Source organism: Coregonus lavaretus (genome assembly GCF_964263955.1).
Source record: "Coregonus lavaretus genome assembly, chromosome: 18".
NCBI lineage: Eukaryota > Metazoa > Chordata > Actinopteri > Salmoniformes > Salmonidae > Coregonus > Coregonus lavaretus.
The window spans coordinates 30,745,474-30,755,632 of NC_140005.1; the positions used below are offsets into that span (position 1 = coordinate 30,745,474).

Below are 10,159 nucleotides of genomic sequence, written 5' to 3' on the forward strand. Positions count from 1 at the left end.
TGTACAGTAATCCAGGAAGTTGAACATGGACAATAATAGCTCTGGATGGACTCCCTCTCTGTGTGATAAGGGTTTGGTGTTGATGACGTCTTTACTTCCTTGATTAATCTGTCTAAGTGCTGTGTGTCTGTCTCCCTCATCCCCTCAGGTGCAGACAGGCAGTCGGGAGGACCTGATGGAGGACTACTTCAGCAGAACAGGAGAGAGGGAGAGATCCACCCCTGGCCGGCCCTCTCCTCTGAGAGATGGAGCCAAGACCCCCACCAGCTACGTCACGCCCACCGTGAAGAGAAACTCAGACCTCCAACGGGCTGACGAGGTGCCAGGCAGGAACTCCAAACCAGGCCAGTGCGTCAGGCCCATCGTCCGGCTCCCTGAGGGATCCACCTCCACGCCCCAGAACCATTCCCAGACCCTACCCAACCGGGCCAGCAACGGGTTAGGGACAGGGGGGTGGCCCTCACCCCTGGGACCCCCTGCACCCCATGGAGGTGGTCTGGGCAGCAGCAGCAGTCTGTCTCGGACCTTCAGCCTGGCTTCTGCTGACCTGCTGCGCTCAAACGGTCCAGATAGCTATCGGACAGACAGGGAGGCAGGTGGCTCGCCCAGCCAGGGTGGTGGAGGTGGGGACGGGGTGGTCAGGAGGCCTGGGGCTGGAGCCATGGCCAGGGAGCGCCCCCAGTCTGCCAGGCTAGCAGGACCCTCGGACATAGACCCCCGCAGGCTGCCTCTGGCTCCACCTAAAGAGGAACCACTCAGCCTGACCCCTCCCCAGCACCACTACTCCTCCCTATCCTTGCAGCCCGAGCGATACGGAGGGAGAACAACACCAGGCGCCACCCCCAGGAACAACAGCCCCAGCACCGGACCACAGCAGGGACGGCCCAACCCCCAGCAGAATCAGAAGAACCACCGTGGGGAGGTTGCCATGGTGACGCCAGTGAGGGCGGTGTCTTCTCTGAGACTGGAGGAGGCACAGGAGGAAGAGGTGCAACGCAGGGAGACGCCGCAACAGGCGAACTCCCCATTGCTGAAGAAACCGGAGGTGGGAGGAGGAGGAGGGGGGCTGAGCTGTGGAACAGAGGAGCCCCCCAAGAGCACCCCTGCCTCCCCAGACCCCAACAACGACCCCCAGACTGTGTGGTATGAGTATGGCTGTGTCTAGGAGCCGTTAGTGTAGTGGCAGACCACAGCCTCAGTACTGTACAAACACTGTTCTTCCTGCTAAACCACAGGATGCCTGTTCTGGCCTGGTCTTGCCTGGCACTCCTAGGCTGGTCCTCACTGTACTGGATAGATCCTTTGTTTCGGACTGTTTGAAACTTCCCTAACTGCTTTAAAGCTGTAATCTTTAATGGTGAAACAGCCAACAACAAAGAAGTTACTGCAAACAACGAACACTGTTTTTCCCCTCAAGACATCATTAAACGCACAGTAGAAGAGCACAATATGTACTGCTTGTTTTTTTACCATGCTTCGCAACGTCTCCTCAGCTCGGCAACAATAACAGTGGTGCTGTTTCCCCCAACTGTGGATTCCATCTTTAAAGCTTCATAAAGGAAATGCTGCCCCAAAGAGACCACCTCAACCAACACACCACAGGGGCCTGTACCCAGCTGGCAAAACATATGGTTGATTTGATTTGCATGACGAAGACGTGGGCATGGGAGCCAGGACCGCCAGCACCGCAGTTACGTTAACATGTACATGAATGCTTTGAGGAAGACAAAAGGCACTAGGGAGCGACGAATGTATTTTAATTTTTTTATATTGGACACCACTGATTCCCCTCAGCTATCTGTGCACTGTATACACAGCACAGTGGGTCTGGCCTTGTGCAAGAAGTTATATTCTGAATCTGAAAAACAAACATTTTGGGGAAGGAGAAAAGGACCACTCCCAGAGTAATTGCATGGTCATTTCTGTCCTCCATCTTTAGGAGCTTGAGGACAGACAGTGTTTGATTGTCTCAACACAGCCTCAAAGTGACACAATACTGGAAAAAGGTCCGCCCCCACTTTGAAAATGCTGTTTTCTGTTGCGATCTGTGGGTGACCAAACTATGGGCTTTGTGAAACTGGCTTGTGGGGAGCATGTAATTCATCCCATATCTGTTCTTGTGCACGCGAGGCAGGACGAGAAAGTAGAGGGAAAGGGCACCGCAGTGACCAACTTGCGAAAAGAGAAAAAACACGGCTTTTGTAGCAAGAGAGGGGACACTTTTTAAATGAAAGGAGTAAAGGAGCATTGAGAAAGTGATGGAGATGGAGCGAAAGTGAGTTTAATATGGAGAAAGAAGGAAATGATGATGTGATGATGAAGATGAGAGTTTCAGAGAGACTGGTCAGGTTGAGAAATTAAAACGTGAAATATTTCATACTGTCCATGACTGACCACCATGAATGCCCCCAGAAACGAGTCTCTATACCAGGGCTCTCCAACCCTGTTCGTGGAGAGCTACCCTCCTGTAGGTTTTCGCTCCAATCCCAGTTGTAACTAATCTGATGTAGCTAATTATTAGAATCTGGTACGCTAGATTAGGGTTGAAGTGAAAACATACAGGATAGTATCTCTCCAGGAACAGGGTTGGCGAGCCCTGCTCTATACAGTAGAACACTGTCAGTTTGATGTCTTTTATATGCATATGATGAATATTATTTTCCAAGTTCATTCCAAAAAGCACTATACAATGAAGTAGATAAAGAGTCTGAACACTGGATACATTTTTACTACAGAAAACTAGTACATTATCGACCAGGGGTTAAGAGTTTGTCTTTTTAATTTTGAGTTCTTGATAGTATTGGATTTTAGTTTTTTAGTTACTGTCTGCTACCAGCTCTAAAATGGCAGTAAGACTCAATGTATTTATTATGTTCCCCTCGATGACAAAACTACAGTATGTCTGCATGTTTGGGGGGGGGTTTTCTCACCTGAATGTGTTTGTTGTGAAGTTAACAGTGTGTGTTTCACTTTAAGGGTGGTGTCGTTTGAATTGTGCACAACCCCTCATTCATTCAAAAAGTATTGATGTGTTTTCTGTATTAGTAAAAAGTCAGTGGATACAATTCTAATTAGACTCCTGTATTAGGTGGATGACTAGTCTGTCTATTACAGTGTAATATAGTGCATCAGATGTGTATATAGAGCATGAATATTGACCATCCATATTTGGCACTTTTCTCTTTTAACTCAAATCTCCCTTCCACCTGTTCTCTTCAGATTGATCAAAGGTTGGCATTCCCAAGAGAAATATCAGCTGTTTGCGTTGGATCCCACACGTGCGCACACACACACTTATGCACAATACGTGTGCCATCACCAATCACCATGTGTACAGGTGTCTAAGGTCTTGTCAAACTGGTGCACAGTTCCTGTGTGTTATGTACAGTAGGTTAGAGATTTGATTTTGATAATCATGACCAAACACTACTAAAAAATGACGAGTTCTAAAAGACAGAACTACCAACGTGCAAAGATACTGAAATGAAAATATTGCAAATGTTTTCATAGCTTAATGTAGATACATAGACCTTTTTCTGTCCGAAAACGTTTAAAATAAAGATTTGTAAAATGAAGTTTCTCCTGCCTGTCTTTGTAGGTCTACACTACTTATACAAAAGTATGTGGACACCCCTTCAAATTAGTGTATTTGGCTATTTCAGCCACACCCGTTGCTGACAGGTGTATAAAATAGAGCAAACAGCCATGCAATCTCCATAGACAAACATTGACAGTAGAATGGCCTTACTGAAGAGCTCAGTGACTTTCAACGTGGCACCGTCATAGGATGCCACCTTTCCAACAAGTCAGTTCGTCAAATTTCTGCCCTGCTAGAGCTGCCCCGGTCAACTGTAAGTGCTGTTACTGTGAAGTGGAAACGTCTAGGAGCAACAGCGGCTCAGCCACGAAGTGATAGGCCACACAAGCTCACAGAACGGGACCGCCATGTGCTGAAGCACGTAGCGCGTAAAAATCGTCGGTCCTCGGTTGCAACACTCACTACAGAGTTCCAAACTGCCTATGGAAGCAACATCAGCACAATAACTGTTCGTCAGGAGCTTCATTAAATGGGTTTCCATGGCCTAGCAGCTGCACACAAGCCTAAGATCATCATGTGCAATGCCAATCGTCGGCTGGAGTGGTGTAAAGCTCGCCGCCATTGGACTCTGGAGCAGTGGAAACGCGTTCTCTGGAGTGATGAATCACGCTTCACCATCTGGCTGTCCGGACGATTCTGGGTTTGGCGGATGCCAGGAGAACGCTACCTGCCTGAATGCATAGTGCCAACTGTAAAGTTTGGTGGAGGAGGAATAATGGTCTGGGGCTGTTTTTCATGGTTCGGCCTAGGACCCTTAGTTCTAGTGAAGGGAAATCTTAACACTACAGCATACAGTGACATTCTAGACTATTCTGTGCTTCCACCTTTGTGGCAACAGTTTGGGGAAGGACCTTTCCTGTTTCAGCATGACAATGCCCCCGTACACAAAGCGAGGTCCATACAGAAATGGTTTGTCGAGATCAGTGTGGAGAACTTGACTGGCCTGCACAGAGCCCTGACCTCAACCCCATCTAACACCTTTGGGATGAATTGGAATGCCGACGGCGAGCCAGGCCTAATCGCCCAACATCAGTGCACGACCTCACTAATGCTCTTGTGGCTAAATGGAAGCAAGTCCCCGCAGCAATGTTCCAACATCTAGTGCAAAGCCTTGCCAGAAGAGTGGAGGCTGTTATAGCTGCAAAGGTGGGGGGGCCAACTCCATATTAATGCCCATGATTTTGGAATGAGATGTTCTTCGAGCAGGTGTCCACATGCTTTTGGTCATGTAGTGTATTTCTGTTACTGTGTGACTATGGTTTGACCATTGTCAAGGTAATATGTCACCATCAGGTTGTTAAGAGATGTCCGTGTCATGTCATTGTATTATGGGCAATTACACTTTTTCACTTTAAAATGTATGCCAAGCAAAAACAATTGATTTGCAAAGTTTATCAAACCACACACTATATGCAGACTGTTCTGTACTGTACTACGCTCTACTGCAAAACTAAATATAAATGTTGATATTAGTTCAACATTGTGTTTTGATGCATTTCTAATACCTTTAAATACTTTCTCTAGTAGATGTTTTTTAAGACCCCTTTTCCATCTGTGTGCCCAGAAACCAAAGCCTTTGCTTATTCCTAATATTTAGGATGGAAAATGGTTGAAAAACGTATCTGTGCCTTCATTTCCCAAAAATATACTCTTCGCTTTCATTTGACACCAAATGTGATATACTCCTATAAACTTGGTGCTCATGGGACCTTTTACATGAAAATGACCTTATCCTTTAACCACTGCTGAATAAGAGCTAGACCCACCCACACCATGCAACTGACACAAGTTTAAATATTACCAGAGGGTCGGTTCCAACATGAATCGCATGAATAGACACATAGAAGGCCTTACTGGAAGGAGGGCAGGAAATTATTTGCATGATGATAGATATATTATATAGTTCAAGAAGGTATCCTGACCAAATAAGACACTAGCAAAACCAGCATTCTTATCGTGAAAGTGGGGTTTTGGCTCATGTTTCTCAGAATCTGTTGTTCTGTGGCACTGAGCTTTATAAAAAGCCCTTATCACCGTGTCCGCCCGCCTCTAACGCCAGATGTGAAAAGTGTCTCTCGTTATACAGCACCCTTATTTTCGGATTGGTCAATAACAAAGCGCTTGGTTCTTCAAGGCATAGAGAGTTACTGCATAGAAACCTATCGACTCTCACCATCAAAGAGCGCGCGCCACTTTTTCAAGGGGAGTGGATAAGGTAAAATCATATATTTTAGTATATCGTTAATTATTGGCGTTTGTGGCTTAATTAGTCTACTGTATAGTGTAATATAGTCTGTTTTAATTGCGGCACTGCCAATGTATTTCGAGTTTTTGAATAATGTATAGGCGAAGCCTTGGTGGATCTAATTGGTTTTTTAAAGTTTTTTTTAAATGCGCGATTATATTTTTTCAATGCTCTTATTTATCTTTGGAAATAATTCCTAAATGCTGTGCTATTTGCAATTGTACAATAGGCTTTCCTGTGTTTGGTGTCTGAGGGAAGTAGTCTAGATTGTGTTTTTATATAGCCTGAATTTGTATGTATCCTATTTTAGCACCTTCTAATACAATTATCCTATTAAACATCTTTACAGTAGCTTACCGAAGGGAAGCCAGGATGCTGTGGTGTGGACCGTAGGTTAGCCAGTGGACAGAGTTCTCCTTGGAGACCAATGCGATTAACAAAATAAACCTAGGCTACTATCCTCGTTGGGGACATTATTCTGAAGTATGACAATTTTATTCTGGGTGGTATAAGGCTACACTTTATTCTGCATCATTGTCCAATTTTGGAGTATGCATCAAATTCTGCTCAACTGGTGGTGGAATAAGTATTCTATGAGAGTTTAGGACAAGAGTACTAAGTAGGTTAGGAAGTCAAACTAAGAGGAAAAGAAAATGTGCCAATGCATTCTTCTTGTTGTGCCCCAGTCACTTGGAGCCAAGCAATGCCCTCCGGTGACCACAGTTGGGTGCCACAGAGCTGCCAGTCTTCATCTCCGGTGGCATTGGTCTATGAATGATTGGTCTATGAATGAATAGCTTGGCTGGCATTGAGCTATGAACTGATTCAGACTTTGTCTCCTACACACACAATCACCAAATGACTCTTTAGAAAGGAAAGTAGAGAGTGCTGAAATTAACCAGACATGAAGAGGATCTCAATACTCATGGGCAACTCACAGTAGTGCTTTTGTAACAGACTTAAGAATGTACCGTAAACTCACTCCACAGCTAGCTTGAAATGTCACTGATCGAGCTATCCTATTAGTACATTTTGGATAACTCAAACGGTTGGTACGTTGTCAAGGAGGGTGGTCACGTGTGCTAGCTAAGCAGAGGTCCTGGGTTCAAGCGTCTGTATGCGCCAAATCAGGAGGAAGCGGTACTCTCTAAGTAAGCAACGTGCCCGCATTTACAGTGGTGCCATGACCCAGATCTACAGTTGCACTCAGCTCAACACTGGGGTCGCTGTTATGTAAGTTTGAGGGATGAATGTAGTACATGGGGATGTGTGAAACTTACTCCTCAGCCTGAATTGTCCTCACTTGCTCCAGCGAATAGCTAGCTTTTCGCGAGGCGCAGACTGGTAAGAAGCTTTAGGAGAGTGGTCACTTGTGCTAGCAAGGCAGAGGACCTGGGTTCGAGCTTCGGTGTGAGAAGAATAAGGAGGAAATCAAATCAAATTGTATTTGCCACATGCGCTGAATACAACAGGTGTAGACCTTACAGTGAAATGCTTACTTACAAGCCCTTAAGCAACTATGCAGTTTTTAAGAAAAAAAAAAAAAAAGTGGTACTTGCTAAGCAAGCAGCATGACATCCTTTAAACTTTCAGTAAGACATTAGCTCAAGGGCGGATTGCTGCTGATTGTGCTGTAATGTTTGTATTCTGCTGATTATTGTTCAGTCTTTATTGGTCCGGCACTGGTGGAGAAAGTTAGGATATGCACCTACAGACTCCTCTTTATGATCATAATGTCAGCCACATCCTGCAGAAAGGACAGGGAATTTGATCTAATATATTAATACTAGAAATCATCTTAATACAATATCGATCAGTAGCTAATGTCCTCGTAAACCAATTTATGATTTGGTACTGTACTTTTGCCCAATGGATCACACAACAAAGGACTAATGTGAGTGTACATTTATAATGAGGATGTGGTTGTTATAATGACCAACTTGCTGCCTGGTACACCTGTTGCTCTCTCTGCTTCTCCTCCATGGCTCTGTAATTGCCCCTGATGGGATACATAAAGCTGTATTTAATTGAACTGAATAGAACCAGAGAAGGATATAAGCCTGTGGAACACGCATGGGCCCTGTTCCAATATCCACACTAGCATACCACTTAAAATTAGAATGCATTCCCAATACAGTACATTGTTTCTTTCAAGTGGTATGCTGGTGTGGGTATTGGAACATAGCTAAATATAAGCTCTCTACACTGTTTTTGGTTCCGGGTAGAACCCTTTTGGGTTCCATGTAGAACCATTTCCACAGATTGCTCTACATGGAACCCAAAAGGGTTCTACCTGGAACCAAAAAGGATTATCCTATAGGGACAGCAAAATCACCCTTTTGGAACACTTTTTTCGAAGAGTGTATAGTCTTGCGTGTGATAATACAGAATGACCACATGTTGATGCTTTACCCGATTTCTCATGGTTTGTGTATGAAATTACCCATACTCAAAAATGTATGCACGCATGACTGTAAGTCGCTTTGGATAAAAGCGTCTGCTAAATGGCATATTATTATTATTATTATTATTATTATTATTATTATTATTATTATAAATTGGACCCCATAGGACTTTGGTCAAAAGGATTGCACTATAGAAGGAATAAGGGACTATATAGGAAATATGGTACCTTACATTGGGAATAAGGTGCTATTTCAGACACTCACATAATTACGTGTCAGACCTCTTGATTAGACTGAATTAGCCCAGATGGAGAGAAGCTAGCAGATTCGTTATTACAGGCTTGTCTTTATTGGAAAGGGGTGTTCATTACATGCTAAGGGTCCACTGGGAATTACAGGCCTTGTTGTGAGATGCATGGGCCTGCCTGTAAACAACATCATCAGCCTCAGCCTGAGCACCTCTAGGAGTTGGCTGTTCCTCGAATACAGAGATCTGCTGTATGAAATAGGGTATACAGGTTAAACAAATATTTGTTGTGTTCAGCACAGCGTAGTTAAGCATTTTGCAACCAAATGTGTGTTCTAAATGGTTTCACTCTGCTTCAAAACGTTTCCTGCTTACTGAACACGCCCGTGGCTACACATCAGTTTCAGTGGTGATGGTTTATGGCTTTGTGTTGATCCAAATCTCCATCTGCACATGGGCGTATTTTCACAGGTTATATGAGGACGAAAGTTAGCGCAGAGTAACTCTGATGGACATTTTCATTTTGGAATAATATCACAGCGTAGGAAGGACCTGACGCTAATGATGCATTTTAATATTTCATCACTTCATTCTTGGCTAATAATGTTGATTTGAGACGAGAGCTCCTTGTTCCTCAGCAGCACATGTTACTACTCCAGGCATGAGTACAGTACATCTTGGCCATCGGGAGGGAACTTTATCAAATGTTGGTAATGTGACATACAGTGTCCTGTTTCCATAGTCACCATGCTGTCCTCCCTCTGTGTTGACTATCTTGTATTTCTGATATACAGCCACAGTAGTTCCAATTTAGTTTGCCAAGGTTACATGCATAGGGCTGTTGGCAGGCTCACTAATCACCTGGTAGCAAGGCATTGCCAATCAATACATGTAGTCCAGGCCAGCTAGTAGAGGATCATTTCACATAGAACAGCAAAAGCTCTAGGGAAATCACACCAGCTATTGTGTGTAATTCATCATACCTGAACAGAGCCCTGTATTTTAATCATGCTCACACACTGAATATTTTTAGTGTTGTTACTAGTGTAATTATACCATTACTACACAGGCATAATATAAGTTGTTTTCATTAAGTTTGTCATTCATGTGTTAATGTTTTACAAAAAAGCAGATTGCTTCCATGAGAAGCGCTAGAGTCGTGACTAGGTCTAAGTTATGTTGAGATCTTCTCTCTGTCCTGCAGGCCTGTTGTGGGAGGGCTAGTCTGAGATAAAGTGTGGCAAACTGTTCCCTGTACTCTCCTCGGTCCTCCTGAGGTCACTCACAGCAGCACAGGAGAATCACTCTAATTGGAGGTCTGGAGTTCAGTAAAGCTTGCCAATAGTTGCAACTGTAACAGGATACTGGAATGCTATTTTAGAATGTGAGTAGCTATCTCTATTTCCAGTTGAGTTAAGATTGTCACAGTCTGCTGCTAATGCCTTGTTCTTAGTCCAAGCATTATTATATTACTCTATCAAAGGACTCTTATTTTATGACAAAACATAAATGTATTTCCTTACCTCATGTGACATTTTGTTGTTTCTTCTTCTTCCAGAGCTGAATGAGTGGAATGACCAGGACTGTCGTTGTTTTGAGTCAACCTCGCTGTGCTGGGCCCCACAGCCTGGTAGTGTGTGGGTGCTAACAGAGAGGAACATGGC

At 44.2% G+C, this 10,159-nt stretch overlaps 1 protein-coding gene across 1 annotated transcript in view; it reads left to right on the forward strand.

The window, feature by feature from the left end:
* LOC311146125 (protein Daple-like) overlaps positions 1-3,575 on the forward strand; it is a 78,973-nt gene extending 75,398 nt beyond the window's left edge. Inside the window, exon 32 of the mRNA XM_084182600.1 lies at positions 149-3,575. Within this exon, the coding sequence (XP_084038726.1) occupies positions 149-1,165 (1,017 nt within the window). The 3' untranslated portion in view covers positions 1,166-3,575. The remainder of the gene's footprint in view (positions 1-148) is intronic.
* The last annotated feature ends 6,584 nt before the right edge of the window (positions 3,576-10,159 follow it).